The sequence below is a fragment of the Hylobates moloch genome, unplaced genomic scaffold, assembly GCF_009828535.3.
Source record: "Hylobates moloch isolate HMO894 unplaced genomic scaffold, HMol_V3 SCAFFOLD_19, whole genome shotgun sequence".
Taxonomy (NCBI): Eukaryota; Metazoa; Chordata; class Mammalia; order Primates; family Hylobatidae; genus Hylobates; species Hylobates moloch.
The window spans coordinates 59,943,289-59,969,087 of record NW_026652294.1 but is presented as its reverse complement, the minus strand read 5'-3'; the positions used below and the strand labels follow the sequence as shown (position 1 = coordinate 59,969,087).

The 25,799-nt window shown below is 38.3% G+C and overlaps 1 protein-coding gene across 1 annotated transcript in view; it reads left to right on the top strand.

Moving 5' to 3' along the window:
• The window catches only part of ADAMTSL1 (ADAMTS like 1), a 454,301-nt gene that overhangs the window by 148,606 nt on the left and 279,896 nt on the right, over positions 1-25,799 (top strand). Inside the window, exons 5-6 of the mRNA XM_032138382.2 lie at positions 11,123-11,249; positions 24,731-24,805. Coding sequence (XP_031994273.1) covers positions 11,123-11,249; positions 24,731-24,805 — 202 coding nt within the window. The remainder of the gene's footprint in view (positions 1-11,122; positions 11,250-24,730; positions 24,806-25,799) is intronic.

Genomic DNA, 25,799 nt, shown 5'->3' with positions numbered 1-25,799 from the left:
ACTCTTGTGTTTAAACAAAAACTATGTACTGTATGCCCAGCAGCAGAAGGGAGTCTGAGCAGTGATGTCAAAGTATACCATGATGTCACCACAATTCACAAAGAATTACAGTTAACGCTATGTGAAGTGAGGCCAAATTCAACACTTTCCCTCTTGGGTACTTCACAGTCTGAGAGATAGAAGCAAGGCCAGAGGTCAGGCCTTTGTATAATTTTGTTTCGCATTCTCCAGACACCGTAATTTTGGAAGCAGGGGAGGGAGAAGACAGCCTGCTAAAGAAAAGTCCCTGACCATCTGCTGAGAGTGAATTGTAGTGTCTGTATGCACAAATGTCTATACTAGGATAGTTCTTAGGATTTTTGCTGAAGACTACTAAAGAAACAAATTTCACCAAAATATGCAAAAAAATCCAGATGTGTTTAGCAATAAATTTATACAAGAATTTATCCAAGACCCTGAAGTAAATAAGACGAGAACACAATAAATCAGACTGGGAGCACCTGAGAGTTTTAATAAACGTTAGAAATCAGACTTACTTATTCTCTTTTTCCCTTTCAGAGTGTTTATCCAGCCGTTAGATGGTTTAGATTCTTGACCTCAAGAAAGGCAATACAGGAAAAAATTATTTTAAATGTTTGCAGTCTTAGCTCAAACAATAAAGGACAGAAATAGGACCCTTAAAAATTAGCACCTGGCAAAAGTTTATTCCTATGAAACCAGGTCCTCCTCTATAATTAAACCACAGAGGCTGCCAAAGTTCCTACCCTTTGGTGGAGGTGGGAGTGTGTAGGTTAGGTGTAGAAAGAATGTGGCTTTGCCCCAGCCAGACCACCAGCCAAAGGGCCGGAGCTCACAAAAGGTAAAGGGAAGAGCCAGGCCAGGGGGTTGCCCAAGCTGAAGTCTATTAGGAAGAGCCAGGAATCAGGAACTCAGTAGATCAAGTACAAAGTGAATCTAGATCCAGAGTTGGTGTCAAGAGTCGGGGCATGAAGCCTGGGGCACTGTGCCTAGCAGGAAGGAAGTCAGAGGGAGGTACACTTGGAAATAATGAACATTTATGCCCCAAGGCAATTCTGGAGTAGTGAGTGAAGGACCAGAGACATAGCAGGCAAGGTGACAAGTGGAAATTAAACTCTCAGATTACAGTGTTATAAAATGATTTGTCCTTAGAGATCTTTTTCTTTTAGAGAGTGTTCTTTGGTCTTTGGAACCAGTGGCAGAGATTTTAAATGGTAGCAGCTGTTATGTTTTAGCTTAAGACAAAGAGGAAAATTCTTTGAAATCGCAATATATCCCTGTCACCTGTGGTGTTGCCTATAGGCTGAATCCATTCATTCATTGAACACACATATTTTAGTTGCTTGCTGTATGCCAGGCACTGTTCTAGGTGGACAGTGAGCAGGGCATCCAAATATCGTTGACCTAGTAGGAGATAGAAAATGAATAATACGCTTAATAAATATCAATGGAACAGAATAGAGAACCCAGAAATAAGACCACACACCTACAACTGTCTGATCTTTGACAAAAACAAGCAATGGGGAAAGGATTCCTTATTCAATAAATGGTTCTGGGATAACTGTCTAGCCATATGCAGAAAATTGAAACTGGATCACTTCCTTACACCATATGCAAAAATTAATTCAAGATGGATTAAAGACTTAAATGTAAAACCTAAAACTATAAAAACCCTGGAAGACAATGTAGGCAATACCGTTCTGGACATAGGAACTGGCAAAGATTTCATGATGAAGACGCCAAAACCAACAGAAGCAAAAATTGACAAATGGGATCTAATTAAGCTAACAAACTTCTACAAAGCAAAAGAAACTATCATCAGAGTGAACAGACAACCTACAGAATTGGAGAAAATATTTGCAAACTGTGCATCTGACAAAGGTCTAACATCCAGCATCTATAAGAAATTAAACAAATTTATAAGAAAAAACAATGCCATTAAAAGACGGGTAAAGGACATGAACAGGCACTTCTCAAAAGAAGACATTTATGTGACCAAAGAGCATATGGAAAAAAAGCTCAACGTCACTGATCATTAGAGAAATGCAAACCAAAACCACAGTGAGATACCATTTCACACCAGTCAGAATGGCTATTATTAGAAAGTCAAAAAATAACAGGTGCTGGTAAGGTTGTGGAAAAAAAGGAACACTTATACACTGTTGGTGGGAGTGTAAATTAGTTCAAGCATTGTGGAAGACAGCATGGTACTTCCTCAAAGACCTAAAGACAGAAATACTATTTGACCCAGTAATCCCATTCCTGGGTATATACCCAAAGGAATATAAATTGTTCTATTATAAAGGCACATGCACATGTATGTTCAGTGCAGCACTGTTCACAATAGCAAAGACATGGCATCATCCCAAATGCCCATCAATGATAGACTGGATAAAGAAAATGTGGTAAAGAAACACCATGAAATATTATGCAGCCACAAAAAAGAATGAGATTATGTCCTTTGCAGGGACATGGATGGAGCTGGAGGCCATTATCCTTAGCAAACTGACACAGGAACAAAAACAAAAAAACAAACAAAAACAAATACCGCATGTTATCACTTGTAAGTGGGGGCTAAATGACAAGAACACATGAAGACAGAAAGGGGAACAACAGACACTGGTGCCTACTTAAGGGTGAAGGGTGAGAGGAGGGACAGGATCAGAAAAAAACTATTGGGTACTAGGCTTAGTACCTGGGCAATGAAATAATCTGTACAATATAGCCCCATGACACGTATATACCTATGTAACAAAGCTGCACATCCTGCACATGTACCCCTGAACTTAAAAGTTAAAAAATAAATATTATGACTGAGGAGAAATACAGCTTTAAATAGTCTGATCAAAGTAGATCTTATTGAGAAGGTATTGATTTTCTCAAACGAAGACTTCAAAGAGTCAGGCAACTGCCGTCGAAGTGCCTGAGGAAGAGTGTTACAGCCAGAGGTAGCCACTCAGGGCTGTCCTAAGATGAGAAAGTGTTTGTTGTGTTTGAAGAACAGCAAAGAGACTGAGACAGAGGGAGTGAGGTCAGAGTGGTCGTCCACATAGATGCTATAGGACACTGTGGGCTGTTGTAAGGGTCTGGTGAACCTGCAAGGAAATTTGCGAGTCCTGGCTATGACTGCTAAACCCCAGAAGAGAGAATGCCAGGTGTGGGGAGGATGTGCATCCTCCTTCTGCGTGTCTCTTCATTGCCATCTAAACCTCAAGGGGAACATGGTATCTCATAGACTAGAGAGATGCTCATTGATGACACAGTGCTATTCAGCCTAGACTTCAACTCTGGTGACAACAAATCCTAGTAATGCGATTTGCGGCAAGTTGTGTAATCTTTCTGTTTCAGTTTTCTTTTTGTGAAATAGACACAATTGTAGCTAATTTTCAAGGTTATTATAAGAATTATGTGAGAAGCTATGTATCTAAAAATAGCAAGTTTTGGCAAACACTAGTTCACGGTTCCTTCTGTAAGCAGGTTTCCCTCCTGTCTTTCCCCTCCTCCATGCCCCTTTGACCTTTAGTTATACTGATCTGACTCCCTTTCTACTCTCACCTGTTTTGAGGAAATAATCTGATTAAACCCCCTCACCTAGATTAAGACCATACCTACCACCTAAATGTATTCCCAACAGCACCATAACAGCCAGCATAATGCCTTATGCTCAGTTTATTTGGTCTAATTTAAGTATAATCAGCAACTTCATGTGTTACTCCTCCCAAGGGTATTGGAACAACAAACAAAGGACTACAACAGTGGTTCCCAACTTCTTAACACAAAGGAGCCCTTTATTATTTTTTTTTTCCTATGGGCCTTGTGTTTTGGAAATTTCCATCTACTCAAAACACTGCATGTATTAAGTAATAATTTGTTTTCCCATTTTATAGCTAAAAGACCTGAGTTTGCAATTAAAAAATAAATACAGTAAAGGTCAGGATTCAGCTTATTTGTATAATGAGATGATTGGTGTTTTGATGACCTTATGTAGTTTTACTGCAGGTAAATGTATTTCCATTAGGCTTTTGGAAATAGTAAACATAGCTCATGGAGCACTGTTAGCACCTTTGTGAATTACTGGAAATTCTGTTTTCTCATATTGGAAACCCTAGTTGTAAACCAAAAACAAAAAAAAACAAACCGAAAAACCAAGTGTGTAAAAGAGGAAATTTTGGTACCCATAGCAAACCATGAGAGAGTTATGTATGCCTGCCTATGTGGCAGGGGGAGGGGTAGGAGTTGTGGACTACAGGTGTGTTGGGGCTGAGCACCTTCCCATTCACTTGCTATATGTGCTTCTAAGTCACAGATCACAGATGAAACCATCTGCTCATCCCTGTGCATAAGTGTAGCTCTAGAGGTAGTGATCTTGATTAGAATATTCAAACTTGTTATTACCACTCACTATTGCCATATAAATATTGTATATTATGCGTTTTCATGGTTAATGGGCATCCTACTATAATTTATAGTCAAAATATCTCAAGGTGGAATTTTGGTTTTGTTATTCATCAGCTATGTGACCTTGGGGAAGTTATCTTCTCTGAACCTCAGTGTTATAATCTCAACTTGAAATCATTGAAATCTTAAGATAAATAATATCTATGGATAATTGTTTAAAAGGTAGGCAACCAATTCCTTTCTCTGGTTCTGAAATGGTAAATGGGTTTAGTTTCCTGATTTGACAACTATAGTCTATGGGATTTGGCTTCTAGAGCCCAGTGTCTTTAAGGATCTGGAGCCACATAAAACCTCAGTGACAGAAAGTGCTGCTGCTGATTAGTAATATCTACTGTGGTCCTGGTAGGAGGTATAGCTGCACATGTGCCGGAATTTTGCCAGCCCAGCCCTAAGTACTCCAAAGTCTGTCCTTGGAGTAAATCAGACCATCATAATGCTCTTTACCTGGACGATTTGTTTTGGCTTCTTAAAATTTGCTTTTTTTTTTGGAGACAAAGTCTTGTTCTGTTGCCCAGGCTGGAGTGGAGTGATGCCATCTCGGCTCACTGCAACCTCTGCTTCCCAGGCTCAAGCAATTCTCATTCCTCAGCTTCCTGAGTAGCTGGGGCTACAGGTGTTTGCCACCACACTGGGCTAATTTTATATTTTTAGTAGGGATGGGATTTTGCCATATTGGCCAGGCTGGTCTCGAACTCATGGCCTCAAGTGATCCACCTGCCTTGGCCTCCCAAAGTGTCGGGATTACAGGCATAAGCCACCACGCCCAGCATAAAATTTGCTTTTATCAAATGTCCCCTGACCATTAGGCTTCCTCAAAGGTTATTAGAGCCACCTCTTCGAAACTGCTTGTATTTATTTGCTCAGATGTTATTGGGACATTGTTATATGACATTGTCTTTCAGAAGACGCACAATTAATGTGTATCTATTATTTCGGTACTTTAATTATGGTGCTCCTGAGTGGTTTTTGATTTATTCATTTATTACACAAGTATTTATTGTCTACTATAAAGAACACATTATTGCATACATTTTTTAAAAGATCCAGTAGATTCTCTGACTCTTACAACTGCTCATGTGTTCCTATTTTCTAGGAAGCTCAAATCCAGATGTGACCTTCCCCCATCACATCTAGCAACTGTAGGGGACGGCATAGTGTGCATTATGTTTAGTTCTCTCATTTCTAGATTTGTCTTTCTTACCTTTGCCTTTCTTTTTGCTCCATTCACTCATTTGTTTTTTAATTTTATTGTTATTTATATGCTATAAATCTTTTTATTATTTAATGAAAGGGTAACCATAAGCAAATTAATGAATATCTAAATATTTTGAGGATGAGGTTAGAAATGCACTCCCTCCCCTATTTATTAAAATAATTAGTAAATAAAGGATAATCTATGTAAATCACACTGTTACCCATAAAGTTCTATCTGAATTAAGTAAATATAAATAAGAGCAGCTATGACCAGATTTGCAGAGTTTCGTTTTCCATATTTGTCTTTCCCAGTGCTGAAAATAGAAGGCTTTAAAAGTTTCTTACCTCATGGTGTTGGATCAAGAAAAGCTTGACATCACTGGCTCAGTATTTGATGCTAGACTCAGGTCCTTATGGGAAACCATTTGAAATGAAGCCAGTGTGAACCCATCCTAAGAATGTCAGTCTGGGGCATGATATCAGCTTATGGATTATGTTTATTTATGTTCTCCAAATTATTAGCATGGTGATCTTTCTCCTGTGGCTACTAATGAAGACATTTTATTATACATATTTTAGTGTCTAGAGAATTTCAGTCTTGCATACTGCCTGTTCTCTTACTATCAGCTCTGTAAAGTGAAGGAAGAAACCCCTACTGCAGGCCTGATGCCTAAAGTCTGCACAATATACTAAGTCTCTCAGCCAACTTGGATTGGATGCTATAATCCTAGTTTTTTGTTTTTTGTTTTTTTTTTTGGCAGGGGGGAGGGGGGTGGGTCGGGGGGCAGTTCTTTCCCTCCCTTTAGTAAATCTGAAAGAAGAATAAAGAAAAATCAGCAGTGTTAAGTGTGCTTGCTCAACTCCAAAATAAGACAAGGGGCTGCATATCTTTGTATACTTATATGTATATAAGAGAGGGTACAAAAAGCATACATTTAAGATATGAAAGCAGAACTTGATAACCCACTAGTGGTGTCTAAACAATGAAAACACTATTAATTTGGTAAGTTTCAGGGTGCTATTTTGCCTTTCTTTAAATTTTTCTTGGAGCTTCTCACTTTTTTGTTACCTGAGATTAAAATATTGCAAAATAAACAACGCTGTGCAATGATTCTGGATGAGGATGAGGTCAGACCACTGCATCCAGCTGACACCTCATAGTGGAGTACTAATAAGCTGTATTAAACCAAAATACTCAGTTTTCCACTGTTTGCAAGAAAATTTCATGCAGTTGCCAAAGTTATGAATGGTCATTATCTCACTTAAATGTTTTGTCCAGAATGGGGTGGGTCTGGGAACTCAGTGACCTAAACATTGCCTTCCGTGACACTTCTCTAATAATTAACATAGGTGCACTTGGGAAATAGTCTCTGAAAAATAATAGCCCTTTACAGCAATTCTTGTTCATGCATCAGGACAGAGGTTTAGGTTTAGCCTCTTGCTGTCATTTATGGTATGTCTGTTTCTTTGTGTGCACAGTTAAAAACACATGTACATATACATAATTACACACATGCATGCCCACATTTTTGCAGACTTGTATATCAATGGCTGCAGTCTAAGGTCGCCTATCTGTAAACTACATTGGAACTATTAGCAAACCATTATGTGTTTCATTGATTCAGCAGCATTTATTGTGCATCTCAAATGTCTGATACTGGGCTGAGCAGCAGAGATATCAAGATTAGTAAAACATAGGTTCTCAGGTAGCCCAGGATGTTGTGTGGAGATAGACGTGTTAAGAGAGTAAACTCAATATAAGTTATGTAACAATTTGAATTGGGTATACATGAAAAAAAAAACCCAAAATAATAGTGGCTTAGACACATAAAGGATTTATTCTCTCCCAAAGAAAAGATGTAATCCGTCCAAGTGTGGTTCAGGAAACAGAATCTTTCTCTCTTTCTGCTCTGCCATTCTGAGTACAAGGCTTCCATTCTCAAGATTGTCTCATTTCCAAGATGGCTGCTAGAGCCAGCAGGAAGGTAGGAAGGCAGAGGGCAGAAAAGGCATTCCCCAGCTAAGTCAACTTCTTTTAAGTAGCCTTCCCAGAAGCCTCACATAACACTTCTACTTTTATTTCAGTAATTATGATTTGTTCTCATGACCAATGAGAAATGTATTCTTTTAACTGCATATAATGCTAACCAAGATAAAATTGGGGTCCAGTACAAGAAAAATAAGAGAAGATGGATATTTGATGACAACCAGAAACCTCTGCCACATGAAGGTATGAAGAAATGGCTATGGAAACATACAGCAATAAGGCAGTTACCTCTGGAATCTGGACAGGCTTTCTTGAGGAGACACCTAATTTGGGATTTGAAGAATGAATAGGAGTTTCCCAAATAAAGAACAGGGAAAGAGTATTCTAGGCAAAAAATAATAGCGTGTGCACAGAGGGCCAATTAAGCCCATTTTTGTATTTCTGTTTTTTTTTCTCTCTGTTATTAATAGTAGGTCTTAGAGTAACAACTAATTTTAATTAATCTAATAGTTACTCAAAATCAACAGATTAAGATATGTCAAGTATGATTATCCTGATATCCCTGCAAACAATTTTCCACTTGGACCAAAGTAAGAACATTTTATCTGATATAAAATATTCCACATTTAAAAAATAATTGAGTTGGAAGATTTTGGCATCTTGAAGAGGAATTGATAACAGAGAAAGGGAAGAAAAAAAAAATTGTGTCAGGGAGATGTTTGTCTTTTAAATTCTGAAGCTAAACAAAGCCCATTTAAAACTGACTTGGTTCATATCCTGGGGTCCATAAACCCACACTGAGAGCACTAAGTTAGGTGTCTAGCCAAGTTACTCTTAAAGTATGTCACCTTCTATTTAGCTATTCCTAATATTACTGTTACTTTGGATCTGTGAAGCTGAATTGTTCTTTACTTAAAATGGTTTTGGAACCATAAGAAATCTTTAGACTTAGAGAGAGATTTTCACGATCTCTCTCTAAGATGGCTCCATTACAGGCATCAGAGTCCATTAGAAATTTTCCAGAGAAACTTAAATCCTTTGAGAAACCTGAAATTCCTATAGTTTAAGGAGTAAATCCAGTTAGATTTGGGATGCCTGAGAGTGGAAATTCCTGTGCCCGATGCCCATGCTGTCTTTCCACATAGTCAAGGATCTTGTTAGTTTAAGTCCTCTTCAATCCCAAAAACCACAACAATAGTAGACTCAGTAATGCTTTGAATGTTGCCTAAATTAGAACTGCCATGCTTTCTCAAAGGATTCTGTCCCTCTAAGGCGAGGCCAACTTTGTTTTTTGCTTCCTCTCCAATTAGCTAGTATCCAGGCATTTCTAAAGGACATGGTGAACCTCATGTGACACCTCCCTTCCGTTGTTAACTCTGACTCTTCATTCACATCTCAGCTCAAAAAAGTCTCTCCCTAAGGGAAATCTTCTCTTGCCTCCCTAACCAAATTGAATTCTCCATATTTTATGCTCTCAGAGCGCCATGTGTCTGTGTTTTATACCTTTTTTCATGATTATCATTTTACACTTATTGTGTATGATGATTTGGGCACTATCTCCCTCTGCCACTAGACTGTAAAGTCTCATGAGAGTGGTCCCATAGATGCTGAAATTCACCATTGAATGTTGCTCCTAGCACAGTGCTTGGCCCATAGTAGGTCCTCAATAAATGTTGCCTAACCGGTTAAATGAATTCTTGTATAAATAAAGTACTTCTGTAATCCCATTTCACACTGTACTCACAATGTAAGAGTGAATACAGAAGTGATCAGCTCATGGGCGGGCCCATCTACAGATATGAATTTTGAAAATAATTTTATTGCAGTTATGTAGAAATACACCAAAGAAGTCTTAAGCCAGCACATGCTTGGCACTTCAGGGATGAAATTCGGTTGCTTTCTGAAGTGGCCTCACTGCAGCCTCTGAATAGATTGAGGCAAACTGCTCCTCAGCTACAGTGAACCCATAGGGATAGAGCCCATCTGCCTTTGTCCCTGACTTTAGAACTCAGTACCATGTTTTCTTGACATCTTTGCATTTTAAAAAAATGTACAGTTATTGAAGGGGTTGTTGCTTTTCATCTATTTTTAAAAGATGTTCATTTGCTATTAATGAAAAAACACACATTACCACATTTTAAAAATAGAGTACATATATAACACAATGTTAAATAATTATGTTTTTAAACCTTCGCCTAAACGTGTGTTTACAATTATTAATAAAAGGAATAAAAAAGAAAATCAAGCCTCAAGCCTCTGATCATATTAACAACCAGATTTTTCAAAGGCAAGACAAACTGTGGGGACTGTATGAAGAGAAGCCATAAGTCCCTTCAGTTGTCACTACCATTATCATTTTATTTTGTCAAAGAGAGTAATTGAAATAGTTTGGGAGTGGAATAAATCTTTCCATATTTGATCTAACTAGAACTGTAAGCCATACAACCTGGCATAGTTTGGATTTGAATTTCTAAAACTCAGATATTAGAAAGTAAAGAGGAAAGACACAAATGGCATTACCCACATGCTTTGTAAAAGCCTGTGATGTTGTTAGGCCTGATTTGGACCAGGCGTAAATGTTTCACTAGAAGTCTTCAGAACTCTGCTGCTTATTAGCTAAGTGACCTTGGGTAAGATTCATGGCCTCAACCGTAGAATGGAGATATCTTACTTGCATGGCTCTTTTGAGAATGAATGAGATATTTGTACTGTGCCTGGTACAGGACAGGATAAGGTAAATGACAGGGTCTTAATGGTGTTCATGCCTGCTGCCCTTCACGCAACCCTCCTCTTACACACACACACACACACACACACACACACACACACACTTTGTATCTGTTTGCAGATTCTCTTTTTTAAGCTGGAGTGCTAGCTAGAAAAGGAAGTATTTTCATTATCACTCAGCAAATATTTTTTGAGGGCCTACAATTGACCAAGCACTGTTCTCACTGCTTGGAATACATTAATTAACCCAACATACAAATCGCCCATCCTTATGCAGCATACATTCTAAGGAACCATGTGGAACATGGAGATCATTTATAAAATGTTTCCTGCTACCATTACCTCTTGGTTGTAGTTTTTGTCATTTGAGTGGATCATAATTATTAACACAGGAGTTATTCTTGAATTAAGGCCCTAAAACATCAGTAATTCAGGATCTTCTCATCTCTCTTACTTTCTCCCCATCATTCCCTACCCTGCTCCCTATTCTCTCTCATTCTCTTTCTTTTACCCTTCTTTCTATTTGTATATCTGAACTTTGAAAACATCTTTACCCATGCTGCCTTTTTTTCTTTCTTAGCTTGATTCAAATTCCAGTTGAATTCAGTCTCTTTCATGGGAACTATGTTTTAGGCCCCTCAGGGAAGAAGGGAGGGTTATTTTGTGGTGATTGGCCTCATAATGGATTTTGCCATCGGTAGGTGCTTGGTTGAATTACACGTCTCTCTTTCTTGTTAGATTGTTGGCTGCGATCACCAGCTGGGAAGCACCGTCAAGGAAGATAACTGTGGGGTCTGCAACGGAGATGGGTCCACCTGCCGGCTGGTCCGAGGGCAGTATAAATCCCAGCTCTCCGCAACCAAAAGTAAGACACACAGAGATGGGCAACCTTTGGACTTGTTGACTTATCCTCCCCTGGCTTAGGTCTGGCCCCACTAAACAGACAGGGAACAACACCTCCACTAACATGATGAAGAACCTGAAAATGTAGAAGGCTTCATGCTCTGGCATGTGAATTAGCTTCGGTGGGACAAGTCGGGTTACCAGCTGCAGTCCCAAAGAGGAAGCCTGTCCTTCTGAGGCGCATCAGGAGTGAACCAGACATGGGGCTACAAATACTGTCTGTACAAACATGAGTTTTGCTGTCCAACATGAGGACAGACTGTATCCCAGCTCCTGCATGATGTGTAGTGTGCTATGCCTGGTGGAAGACAGTGGGGAGAGTGAGAAGATAGCACAAATTCACTCCTGTCACTGTGAAGTCACATGGCCTTCATTTACAAGGTGGTCTTTGGTCAGTACTAAAACAAGTTCTTTCAGAATTAATGTAGGGCAGTGATTACATGAAGTTTTGGTTTTTTGGTTTTTGGGTTTTGGTGTTTTGTTTTTGTTTGTTTGTTTGTTTGTTTTTGACTGAGTCTCTCATGCTGTCGCCTAGGCTAGAGTGCAATGGGGCAATCTCAGCTCACTGCAACCTCTGCTTCCCAGGTTCAAGTGATAATCCTGCCTCAACCTTGCAAGTAGCCGGGATTACAGATGCATGCCACCACACCCAGCTAATTTTTGTATTTTTAGTAGAGACAGGGTTTCACTATGTTGGCCGGGCTAGTCTTGAACTCCTGACCTCAAGTGATCCACCTGACCTCAAGTGATCCACCCACCTCAGCCCCCCAAAGTGAGGGATTACAGGCATGAGCCACTGTGCCTAGCCTATATGAAGCTTTTTATTGACCTTTGTGTCCTGATATCTCAATACTAGCAAAAAAAAAAGTGTGCTTATTATACATGTACTTGCTGAGAATTTCACATGATCATCCCATGTAATTGTTATAACAACCTCATGAGCAAAGTACTATTAATCCCCATGTTATGGATGAGATAACTGAAGCTTAGCCAGATTATGGGACTTGCACAGAGTCACACAGTTGTAATGGAGCCAAGATTTGAGCTCAGAGTCTGATTCCAGAGCCTAAGAACTTACTTGTTTCTCTGGACAGGTCACAGCCCCGCTGTTAGTCTCTGTAGTGGGATATTTGCAAAGCAGGTAGATGGATCAGGGGAAGGTGACTCAGATGTCTACCCAGTCAGGTCCTGCTAGGATAGATGGTACAAGTTCTCACAGTACCTAAGCCAAAAATTGAGTCATTAATCTGAGGCATTTTATGATACACAGTCTGACAATCACTGTTCTAGGCACTGCAGCAGATACAGATAGAAATAAGACAGCCCTTGTATTAAGGACTTGCATTTTCAGAATTATTTTGACATTGCTTGGCATATTGTCTCCAGATTTTGCTACTATGCAGAATCCTTCAATAGATCCCTGATTGAGTATTTCATTCCATATGTCTCTCTGGTTTGGGAAATGAGAATGAATATCTTTACTGAATGTGTTTTGATATCTTTACTTGTTGACTAGCTGGTGGAAAACAATTGACATATGGGGAGTTTGTTGCTTTAAATGGACTTATGGGTCAAGGAAGAAAGGCAGATGCAGTTATTCTGGTATGCAGTGGAGAAATATTCTCAGAAGTCCTGAAAAGGCAGCTTGCCAAAGGATTAGCCTCGAGGTAAAAAGAGGGGGCAGAAAGAAAGACTGGGGACTTATAAACACGTGAAAAATCAGAGATACCAGTTTAGGGAACGCTGTACATTCTAACTCCCTTAGAAGCAGTGGAAAATGTAATTCTGCAAAAAAATAAAATAAATTTAAAAGATTCTGGCATATAGAATAAAGAATGAGGTAACTTAGACATTGATATAATAATTCAGGTGAGATTTTTCTTTGGTCATGTGTGTTGGTAGCTTCTTCTATAAGATGAAAAATTTCTAAAGTTAGAAGATGGAAACCAGAAATTGATAAAGGCATAATTCTCTGGTAAATCATGGTTGGATGTTAGAAAAGAGTACATTTAAAAGATCACTCTTAAGAACTGTTCATGGAATGCTGAAAGAATTAAAATCCTCTAATTATTTCTGTCACGTACCTGAATCAGTGTTCATTATCTAGGAATCTAGGAATTACTGTTAGGTGCAAAAGGGAATGTCATGCATGTGTGCAGTAATGGCTGTATAGTGTCCTGGGAGCATGTTTTTAATGGTAAAGATGCTTCTTTATTCTCATGCCCATACCTTCTTGTTCTCATAGAGGAGCTAGACTACTGTGCTCAGATAGACATTCCTCTTACCCTACTGTTAGGGAGGGATGGGTGACCTCTAGGGCCTGAATCACAAAATAAAGATGGAGAAGCTCCTAAGGAACAAACTGAAGCAAATTGAGAGCCCTATATCATCTCCAAGTCTGCAAATAAATACCTCGATGAAAAGTGTCCTATTCAAGACCGACAGTGGGTAAATTATATAATACACAACCTGATGATTATACATAATGACAAAATGCAATTGATTCGTTTACCTTAGCACTGATGATGCCTCATGACAAAATGATTGATATCAATAAAGTCCACCATATGCATGCATCTCACCACAATCTATAGCAGATGCTGAACAAACTGCCTCACTTATGTTTCTCCACCCTGGAAGAATCTTCCATCTTACATTTACAGACTGTGAGGCGACCCACTGGCAGGGAACATGAGGCTGCTCTGCAGGGCCCAGTGGAGTGGCCAGGTGAGCAGTTCTCCACGCCTGGGGGAGTCCTGCCAGATATCTCCCCTGTCTTCTGCCAAAAGGCACCATCAGCTCGCCACATGCTCTCTTCAAACTTCTGGCACTCAGATTCCCCACATTGAACTCATTTTCTTTCTGAACTTATATCCAAGTTTTTTTTTTCCCCGTATGTTATCAAGCCTCAGAGGAACAATGCAAAAACAGGAGAGTGGAGAAAGACCATGGTAGAAAGTGCCAGAAGGATAAAGAGAAGTAGGAAAAGTTTATCAAATGGCTGCCATTTGCTGGTGATATTTTTAAAATCATCTTTTTATTAAAAGACATTACAATTGCCTAATACAAATACAGACAATGGAAATAGAGCAAGATCAAAGTACTCTTTCTCCTTTCTTAAAGAAAAAGACTACCCACTGGTAACACTCAGCCTTTTCATTTTTCCTAGTTACTTCTCAACTCCCCCAGCCCAATAAAAATAGTCAAATATAGCTGACATTACCTTGCTTTTGATTCTTAAAATTTAAAAGCTCATTTCTCACAAGATTGATTGACTTATACTATATTATATATTTTCCAAGTATACTCAGAATATTCTTAGGGCTAGAGCCAGCCTATTTGCTATCAATTTGATATTTCCAGCTTTGCAGAGCTCTCATCTGTATCTGTATGTTTTGAAGTCACCTGGAGATCCTAAAGCTCTCTCTCTACCTTCTTTGCATGGTGAGGTCACTTAACTAATTTATATCAAGATAAAATTAAGCTTTTAATACTTGAAAATGTGCTTCTCAGCCTGTGGCTTATGCTGATGTATAATGGCTATGGGTAAACATATTCTTGGACTATCACTCTAGCTCAAAGATTTTGAGGTAAAGTACACTTGTAATAAAACACAGGCCTCTATGTTATAAAGTGCAAAATACAAATGGATTTTTTAAAGAAAGCACAAAACATTAAAGAAATTTCCACGTGCCCCTGGCTGCTTCAGGCTATCCTCACAAGCCACTCAAGGGTATATTCATTCAACAGCACATATTTAATGGGCACCTGCTATGTGCTCAGGAACTGTTCTAGGTGCTGGAAACACAGCACAGAACAAAACAGACAAAATCCATTTATCTTCATAGGAGCCATGGAAGAAACAAACCAGAGCAGGAGAACAGGAAATGGGTATAGGCTGCTAGCCACGGGTGATGCAGGGGAGCTGCAACTTTCAGTAAGTTAATAAAGAAAGGACTCACTGATAACATGGCATTTGAACAAGGATCTAAGGGAAGTGAAAAGAGGTCACCATGCAAAAGTCAGGGAGAAGAAAATTCTAGGAAAAGAGAAAAGCAAGTGCACATGTCCTGTGGTATTTGCATTCGGGATATATTTCATGAAGAACAAAGAAGCCAGTGTGACTAAAATTAGGTGAGTTTCAAAAAGGCTAGAGAAAATGATATGAGGCGGGGGGAAGAATGGCACAGATATTGTGGGGTTTGTAAGTCTGAATGAAATGGGAAGTTGTTAGAGGATTTTGAACAGAGGAATGACTTGATCAGATTTCTGCTATACTGAGAATAGACTGCAGTTGGAAAGATATTACACTAAGCCAGGCCACAGATGACAATGCATTGGACTGTACCAGTAGCTGTGGAAATGATGAGAAGTGATCCAATTCTAGATATACTGCACCTGTATTTTCTTTCTTTCTTTCTTTCTTTCTTTCTTTCTTTCTTTCTTTCTTTCTTTCTTTCTTTCTTTCTTTCTTCTTTTTCTTTCTTTCTTCTTTTCTTTTATTGAAACAGGGTCTCACTCTGTCACTGAGACTTCAGTGTAGTGGCATAATCACAGCTCAGCTCATTGCAGCCTTGACCTCCTGGACTCAGGTGATCCTCCCACTTCAGCCTCCCTGAGTAGCTGGGATTACAGGTGCACACCACCACACCTGGCTAATTTTTGTATTTTTAGTAGAGATGGGGTTTTGCCATGTTGGCCAGGCTGGTCTCAAACTCCTGGCCTCAAGTAATCTGCCCACCTCAACCTCCCAAAGTGTTGGGATTACAGATGTGAGCCACGGCACCTGGCCAGCATTTTAAATTTTAGCCATTCTTATCAGTGAGTAGTGGTATTTCATACTTGTTTTTATTTGCAATTTCCTAATGGCTAATAATGTTAACATCTTTTCATGTTGTATTATCTTGCAATTGCTGCTGTAACTAATTACCACAGACTAAGTGATTTAAAGCAACACAAATTTATTATTTTATGGTTCTGGGGGTGTCAGAAAACTGAAATAGGTTTCACTGGGCTAAAAACAAGGTGTTTGCAGAACACAGCTCTGGAAGCATTGAGGGAGTATTTCTTTTTATTCAATTTTGATTGTCCTGCTCCTGGAGCTTATGCGCATTCTTTGGCATCTTCAAAGCCAGTAGCGTAGCATCTTCAGATCTCTCTCTGACTCAAGCTTCCTCTTCTGCCTGCCTCTTCTATATTAAAGAATGTTTGTGATTACACTGAGTCCAGTCAGATCATCCAGGATAATCACTTAATTTTAAGGTCAGCTGATTAGCAATCTTAATTCCATTAGCAACCTTAATTCCCCCTAGCCACATAATATCACACATTCACAGATTTAAGGACATATTTGGCAGGGGAGACGGATACATTAGTCTACTTACCACAGTGTGCCTTGTTCATCTTTTGCATAGTGTCAGTTCAAGTCTTTTGCTCATTTTTTAAAAATGTGTTGCTTGACTTTCTTTTGTGGAGTTTTGGGAGTTCTTTATATATTCTAGGTACAAGTCCTTTGTGGGATATTTGAATTGGAAATATTTTCTCTATCATAGCTTTTTTCTTCAAAATTGGTTAATGTTATCTTTCACAGAGCAAAAGCTTTTCATTTAGATGAAACCAGGCTATCATTTTTTTTTCTTTTATGGCTCGTGCTTTTAATGTTATGTCTAAGAACTTGCCTAAGACCAGGACACAAAGATTTTCTCCTATGTTTTCTTGCAGAAATACATTTCATCTTTAGATCAGTGACCTATTTTCAGTTATTTTTTGTGTAAGGTGTAAGTTTGATAGGTAGGTTGAATTTTTTTTCTATAGATGCCCAATTCTTCCAGTACCATTGGTTGAAAAGACTGCCTTTTCTCTTTTGAATTGTCTTTCAACCTTGTCGAAAATCTATTGTCATTTCTGTGCGGGTCTGTTTCTGGACTCTATTCTGATATGTGTCTGTCCCTTCATCAATACTCCCTTTTTTTTTATTCCTGTGGCTTTAAGATGAATCTTAAAATGAGGTAGTGTGATTTCTCCAACTTTATTCTTGTTTTCAAATTCATTTTGGCTTTTCTATTCTGGGTCTTTGCCTTTCCGTATAAATTTTACTATCTGCTTGTCCATATCTACAAAAAGTCTTGCTAGGATTTTGTTGTGTTAATTCTACAGATTGATTTGGAGAGGGTAGGAATTGGCATCTTTACCATGTTAAGTCACTCAATCTATAAGGTATGAAAATTTTATGTCTCTGTTTATTTAGGTCTTATTTTATCTCTTTGATTAGCCTTTATTAGCTTTCAGCGTGAAGATCGCATATACTTTATATGATTTACACCTGTTGTATTTTTTGTAACTATTGCAAATGGCATTGTATTCTCTTTTTTAAAACTAGAGATGGGGTTTCACTATGTTGCCCAGACTGAAGTGCAGTGGCTATTCACAGATGTAATCATAGCAAACTACAGACCCACACTCCTCAGCTCAAGTGATCTACCTGCCTCAGCCTCCCAAGTAGCTGGGACTACAGGAGTTACTGCACTTGGCTTGGCGTTGTATTCTTTATTTCCATTTCCAATTATATATTGCTAGTTCATAGAAACATGATTTATTTTTGTGTGCTAGCCATGTATTATGTAAAGTTGATAAACTTACTCAATAGCTCTGAGTTTTTTGGTAGATGATGGATTTTCTCAATAAACAATCATGTTGTTTACAAGTAAGAGTGGTTTTGCCTCTTTTCAATTTGTAAGCCATTTTTTTTTTTTGTAGTCTTATTGTACTGGCTACGCATGCAATACAATAGTGAATAGGAATGATGACAATGGAGATCCTTATCTTATTCCCAATCTTAAGAGGAAAGCATTCAGTTTCTCACCACTGAGTATGATGTTAGCTGTAGGTTTTTATAAATGCCCTTTATCAGACTGAGGAAGTTCCCTTCCTTTCCTGGTTTGCTGAGAGTTAATATCATGAAGGGATGATGAATTTTATTAAATTCTCTTTTACATCAACTGACAAAATCATGTGGTTTTTCTTCTTTAGACTGTTATTGTGATGAGTTACATTAATTGGTTTTTAAGTAACCAACTTTGCATTTCTGGGATAAATTGTACTTTGTCATGGTGTATTATTCTTTATATAGATTTCTGGTTTGATTCGGCAGTATTTTGTTGAGACTTTTTATCTGTGTTCATGAGAGATGCTGGTCTGTCGTATTCTTTTTTGTATTGTCTTTGTTTGGTGTTAGTATTAGCACAAAATGGCCTCAAACGATGAGTTGAGAAGTAATCTCTTGTCTTCTTTTTTTCTGGAAGAGATTGTATAGAATTGATGTTATTTCTTCTTTAAATGGTTGGTACCATGCCCCAGTGAAATTTTCCAGATCTGGAGATTTATTTTTCAGTATGTAACCTTATGAACATATGGAACACCATTATAGTAACTATTTTAATATCCAGTCTGTGTTTGGATTGATTGATTTTTCACTTTAATATGTGCTGTATTTTTTTTTGTTTGTTTCTTTGCATGCCTCATATTTTTTGACTGGATGCCAGACATTACAAATTTTACTTTTTTGGGTACTAGATATTTTTGTATTTCTGTAAATATCCTTGAACTGTGTTCTGGGAGCAGTTAAGTTACTGAAATCAGTTTGACCCTTTGGGGTCTTAAAATGTGGTAGACAGGACCAAAGCCATGTTTGCTCTAGAGCTAATTGTACCCTTTTACTGAGGCAGGGCCTTTCTGAGTAGACTACTCAATGTTCCATGACTTATAAAGTTTGTCACTTTGGCTGATGGGATAAGATACTATTCTCAGCCCTGTATGAGCACTATGTACTCTTCTCTATAATTCTTTTGTGTAATTCTTTCCCCAGGCCAGGTAATTTCCTCACACTTATGTATTGATTAGTATGCTGCTGGCTACTTTAAGAAACCCTCTTGGGTCTCCAGAGTTGTCTTTCTGTATAGCTCTCTCCTTTCTGTTACTTTGTCCCAGAAATTCTAACTGTTTTGGTCTCCTTGGACTCTTGGCTTTGTCTACTCAATTCAGGGAATCTACTGAGCTCTACAGGCCTTCATACTTCCAAAGCTGTAGCCTAGGAACTCTTTCAAGGCAGTAAGCTGGGGCAATGTTGGGGCCTTATCTGATTTGTTTCCTGAGTATGCAGAATTGCTGCCCTTGTTTGCCTGATGTCCAATATCTTAAAAACCATGGTTTCATCTGACTTTTTGATTGTTTTAGGCAGAATATTAAATCTGGTTCCTGTTAGTTCATCTTTGTCAGAAGCAGAAGTCTTGGTGCTGGGCTCTCAATTCAGCTCTACAATTACATAGAGCTAGCCAACTTTTGACTCCTTCTATGACAATGTAGTTAAGCACCTGTAATTCTGATACCTCATCTCCCTACAACCTCCACAGCCGTTTGGTTCCTAGAGGTTGAATGTGTTCCAATATTGTCTTAGAATTTTCTCCCAAGTGGCTGACACTCATTTTGTGGGTTTGATACTGGCTGTTTTGACGTTAGCACCTGTGTAGGCAAAGGTATCTATGTCAAGATTATTGCCTGAGTGAGAGGGAATATAAGATACTACTGATTGTGAGATGTATTCTGATTTCACATATGTTAAAGCATGAAAAGTTGTCCCTCTTGGAATCAATTAAATAGAGTATTTTGACAATAGAACTTTTTAACTGGTTAGATCTAAAGACGAAGTAGAGGATGGCTCCAAGGTTTCTGGCCTAGGCAAATGGAAGGATGAAGTTCTCTAGATGGGAATGAGGAGGGCATCTTGTTTGGCCTGTCCAGTATATATCTTCTATTGTGCAATTACAGGTAAACCAGGGAGAAAATTGAAAGCCTCAGATGTTCAACTTCTTATTTTGTTGGATATATTTTAAGAGTAATAAAACTGTCCTGAAGATGTAAAAGATACCATTTAAACCTCCTCAAAATTGGCAGACTATTTTTATATATAGTTGATTGTATTTTAAAATGACTCTTTCATTTTTAAAAATAAAATAAAATTAAATATCAGCTCCATAGGCATAGAGGGAAGAGTCTTTAAAAACATGAACTCATCAATGGATCTAAAAATAAGAAAAACTCAGATATCAGAATAGGAAATACTGTCTTTTCAAAATATTATCCTCATCACCTTTCTCTGATAGAGCTGTGAATCACACAGAACATCCACATATGACAAGATTTTAAAATGAATATAAAATGTTCTATATAGAAAGTTGTGTGATATACATATAGATAGACATTTTTTAAAGAATTCCTTTAGGTACAATTTTTTAAAGAATTATTTTAGGTACAATTCTTTTAGGTACAATTTTCTTGAGAAAAGACATTTGCAACCCATATCTGCGAAATGACAGAATTTATGATTCCCATGGAAAGTGTCCATTGAATGGAGAAAGGGGTTATCTGGTATCTGAAGCAGATCATTTAGAATTGTTGATTAATAAGCTAGAAATATGTCCTGAAGACTGGCATCATGGTTCAGTCAACAAAGCCAGAATAGATTAGGGCAGATGCACTCGATCCTAGAACAGTGCGCCGTTGTAGGAAAGGGCACCCAGAGGAATGTGCAGCACGGTGGGAGAGGATGTGGCCCCTGCCTCGCCAGCTATACTAATGGCATTAATCACCAAGGAGGCAGGTGTTGCAACCAGATTGCTCTCACATCCTGAGAGATCTTAAATATCACTCTGTGCACAACATCGTAACAGATGCCAAGTAGAAGCATCTTCCAATCCATCCCAAAACATTGAGGATTTATCAGCAAGTGAGACAATTATTAATACATAAACAATTCAAAAGTGGCTTTTTATGAACATGCAGAAAATGACATTTTTAATTGTTTTTCCTATTTTGTTTTTTGTTAAATTAAGTGTACTGTTCCTTAAAGTATGTCCTAAGATATATCAGCTGATTTTAACAGATGACACGTAAGAAAAAGTTTTTATGGATAAACATCTTAGGTATACACTGGGTTAAACAGAGTGAAATGGATTTCTTTGGTGCAGGGCTCCTAAAAAAATGAATCAATATGCTTTGGGAATTTCATCTGTGGGGTGTAGTATTTTGTATTTCCCCCATATTTTATCTTAGATCCCTTTTTCAGGACCATCTTGTGGGGCTAGTGCTTTGTTTATCTTCTTTGTCACTGAATCCCTACTACCTAGTATGGAGCCTGACACTAAAAGACAGTCAAAAAATGTTTGTGGAATAAAGTAATGAATTTGCAGATCGTTTAATGACTGGCCAGGGGTCCATCAGCCCTTTTCAGAATAATATATAAGAGAAGGCTGTGGCTCTTCCTACTTCTGTGCCATGTGCTGCCAGCTGCTAGAGTTTGTACCAGCCCGAGTTGCTTCATTTCTCTTTGACTAGGTGAGTGCAAGGGGCATCAGAAAATCCTACTTCACCTGGTCTTCTTTCTCCATATACCCTCTTCCTCAACAACTTTCTGGGAGGTTCTTCTCCTCTCTTTTTTAGGGGTGCATGCAAATGTTACCACACCCTGTCTTCTTTAGGGAACATACAGATATTACAGCATCAGCCAAAAGCTAGGGTATTAATGTCCCAGCGTATGGAATGTGAGTCACTTCCCAGCAGAGCAAGAGGGAGGCTGCATGAGCTGTGTGTGGGTCAGAAAACTGCTGCTGAGCATGGCAGGGCAAAACAGAAAGCTTTCCTTTTACTTGCACTTTATTTGACCTGTGGGTAAACAATGACTTTCTATTTCTAGAAAGTCCCATTGTTTTCACTGCTTTGAGTTTCTTCTGCAAACTTAAAAAGTCATGTCTTTATGCGAGGCGTTTAAAGCTCTGTAGGCCCAGCCTCAGCCGGGCGTGGTGGCTCACTCCAGTAATCCCAGCATTTTGGGAGGCCAAGGTGGGTGGATCACAAGGTCAGGAGTTCAAGACCAGCCTGGCCAAGATGGTGAAACCCCGTCTCTACTAAAAATACAAAATTTAGCTGGGCTGCGGTGGCAGGAGTCTGTAATCCCAGCTACTTGAGGCTGAGGCAGGAGAATCACTTGAACCCAAGGGGCAGAGATTGCAGTGAGTCAAGATCGCAATCATGCCACTGCACTCTAGCCTGGGTAACAAAGTGAGACTCCATCTCAAAAAACAAACAAACAAAAAAAGCTCTATAGGCCTAGTCTTAACTTTTTTTTTTTTTTTTTTGGTTCCTTTTCTATATTCCCCTTATACTTTTTTTCTGTTGTTGTTCTTATATACCACAAATTCTTAGCTCTCTGAAATTCATCAATATATGATATTAAAAACAGCTATAAGATTTTAACATGAGTGGAATATTCCACTTTGTAGAGAACTTGATAATGTAACCTCTCCAGGGAAGGAATTGGGAGCATATGATTCTTCTTTCTCATTCAACAGGTAATGTGCTAGGGGCCTTGGAGAGTTGAAACACAATAAAAAAAAAATAGTTTTTCAGTCCCTGTCCTTTAAGAGATTTGGGGTAGAGAGAGGAAAATAATGTTTACAGAATACTTACTGTGTTCCAGGCTATACATCCATGTATCTAGATTCATGTCTATATTTATATCTAGTCACAACAATAGTATAAAGCAAGTTTTGTTTTCCCTGTTTTACAAATGAGGAAACTGAAGATCAGAGAAGTCAGGTAACTTCTGAGATTCACTAATTTAAACTAAATTCTCCTAAAGATAGGATGATAATATTAAGGTTCAGAGAAATTGAGTAACAATTGGGATTATCTTATTTAACCTAAATCCTTCCGATGATAGGATAATTATGTACACTTAAAAAAAAAAATATGTCTGAACAGGCCAGGTGCAGTGGCTTAACCATGCAATCCCAGCACTTTAGGAGGCCGAGGCAGGTGATCTCTTGAGCTCAGGAGTTCAAGACAAGCGTGGGCAACATGGCAAAACCACATCTCTACAAAATTACGAAAATCATCTGGGCATAGTGGTGTGCACCTGTAGTCCCAGCTACTTGGGGTGCTGAAGTAGGAGGATCTCTTGAGCCCAGGAAGCTAAGGCTGCAGTGAGCTGTGATCACGCTGTGATAGCGAGACCCTATCTCAAAATGACAATAATAATAATAAGGGCCCAGCACGGTGGCTCACGCCTGTAATCCCAGCACTTTGGGAGACTGAGGTGGGCGGATCATGAGGTCAGGAGTTCGAGACCAGTCTGGCCAATATAGTGAAACCCCATCTAGACTAAAAATACAAAAATTAGTCGGGCGTGATGGTGGGTGCCTATAATCCCAGCTACTTGAGAGGCTGAGGCAGAAGAATTGCTTGAACCCAGGAAGCGGAGGTTGCAGTGAGCCGAGATCACACCACTGCACTCCAGCCTGGGCGACAGAGCAAGATTCCTCAAAAAAAAAAAAAAAAAAAAGAGAGATATGAAAAAAATATATATATATAAAATAAAAAAGATTAAGTATGAGCAAAGAATCACACAGGACTTCTGAATATGCTGGTAAATATTTTAAAACCTGCCTTTCTCTTGTCTTCTGAAGTGCCTTTCTGTCCATTTGATCTTGGACTATGCATTGTACTTCCCAGAAATTTCATTTCTTCATCAGAAAATCCTCTGTGCCAATGTCAGAAGTTTTGGGTGAGGGAGTAAATAGTATAATTTAGGTGAAATTTAAACTCTGCAGTACCATAAAAATATAAGATACTGTCATTACAAATGGAGTGCTGAATAAGAATGCCTATGATGTATTTGAGATGCATGTAATATAGCTCTAATTTTTAAAAATGTCTGCTTCTAATGAATTTAAGCTCAATTTATAAATAGAGTGAAAAGAAATCCATTATAAAGTGATCTGTGGTTCAGTCGATTTCTAAAAAAAAATTTTTAAATAGAGTATAGTGTAGAGAAATGTTAAGAAACGCTTATGGGGTACTCACTACATATAGTATTAGGGATAGATATTGTGAAGGATATTTAAGAACTAGAAGGCATGATTTCTGCCCCTGGGGTGTTCAGAGCATACCAATATATCTTCCCCTTCTCTTATCTGTTCTACTCATCCAAGATACTCTGCTGAAGAGAAGTCCAGATTTTGATGTAATAAATTCATCCTTTAAACATTATTATTTATTTTTATGTTTTAATTCAGCACAAGTGTTTTTGATCATATAAGACCAGATTTTAAAATCAAAAATGAAAACTTGTAAACCAATTTTTCAGTGTATCAAAATTCCTATTTTTTAAAAGGCCAAATCCTCTAGGAGTTAACTAGTGACTAGCATCTTTGGCATATTTTATTTTGAGCAAAGTGAAAATGTTGATTTCTAAATATTGGCACTCACATTTCAAACACTTAGAAAAACTGTAATTTTTAAGGTATGTAAGTCAGTGCCTTTATTTAGAAGGCAATCAATAATTTTGTGTTGAGTGGCATGCTTTTAAGATTTTGCTTTGTTTCTCTCTAGTGGATGATACCGTGGTTGCAATTCCCTATGGAAGTAGACATATTCGCCTTGTCTTAAAAGGTCCTGATCACTTGTGTAAGTAACTCTGTTGTTTTCCTTTGGGAATTGGGAACTGTAGTCATTATTATTTATTTTGTGTTCCCAGAAAAGATTAAAACACAAGAATACAAATCTTTCTACTCTATCATAATATGATATTTTGAGTGCTTCTGTTTATCTTTTAGCTGCCTGATGAGATGGCAGAAACCCCTGTGGTAATTATCTTTAACCACAGTCGTCCTGAAAAATACAAAATAGATGCTCCCAATGGGTTGTTCATGGGTTAAGCGCATGTTTATGCTCTTGTGAGTATTATATCTCATTCTCTTTCTTCTTCCTTTCCAATCTCAATCTTTTTTGCCTTGCCTCTCCTTTTTTCTTCTTTCTTCTAACCCCCTTCTCTTTTCTTCCTTCATTCTCTTTTTCTACCTACTTTCATGTTTCATTACTTCATCGATCCAGAGGAACATAGAAACACCAAACAACCTTAACAGTGTAGCATCTAAAGAAAACCATTATGGTGTAATTAAGCATCCCATGTATTCAAGAAAATTCAGGGCCCTCATATCTTAAAGATAGCTACTGGGATTCAGGATTGAACGGTAATCATAACCCCAAAGATCAAATGGCAGCATGGCTCCTCCAGGGTTTGTGCAAAAATTGATCTTCAATCATGCCAAGGCAGCAGTACAGAGCTACCTATTTCTTATTATTTAGTGTTGTTCAGATACAGACCTGTAAATTACAAGGAGGAAATTATAGGCTATAAACAAAGAAGAGGATGGGAGGGGATATGATAGCATTTTCTGTAAAATTCAGTTTCACTGAAAGGCTTCACTTCAGTTGGTTCCTTGAGCATTTCTGATTTCCTCCACTGTGATTGTTCCTGGGTTTCCATAAAGCCATCTTTCGTCTGTCCTTTCTCCCCTCCCACACAAATGCCTGTGAAACCAATTTAGATAGCAAGCATTATTTTTTAGTAATTGGATTATGAATGAAATCATGCTAAAAAGGCAAACAAGAGGAAGAC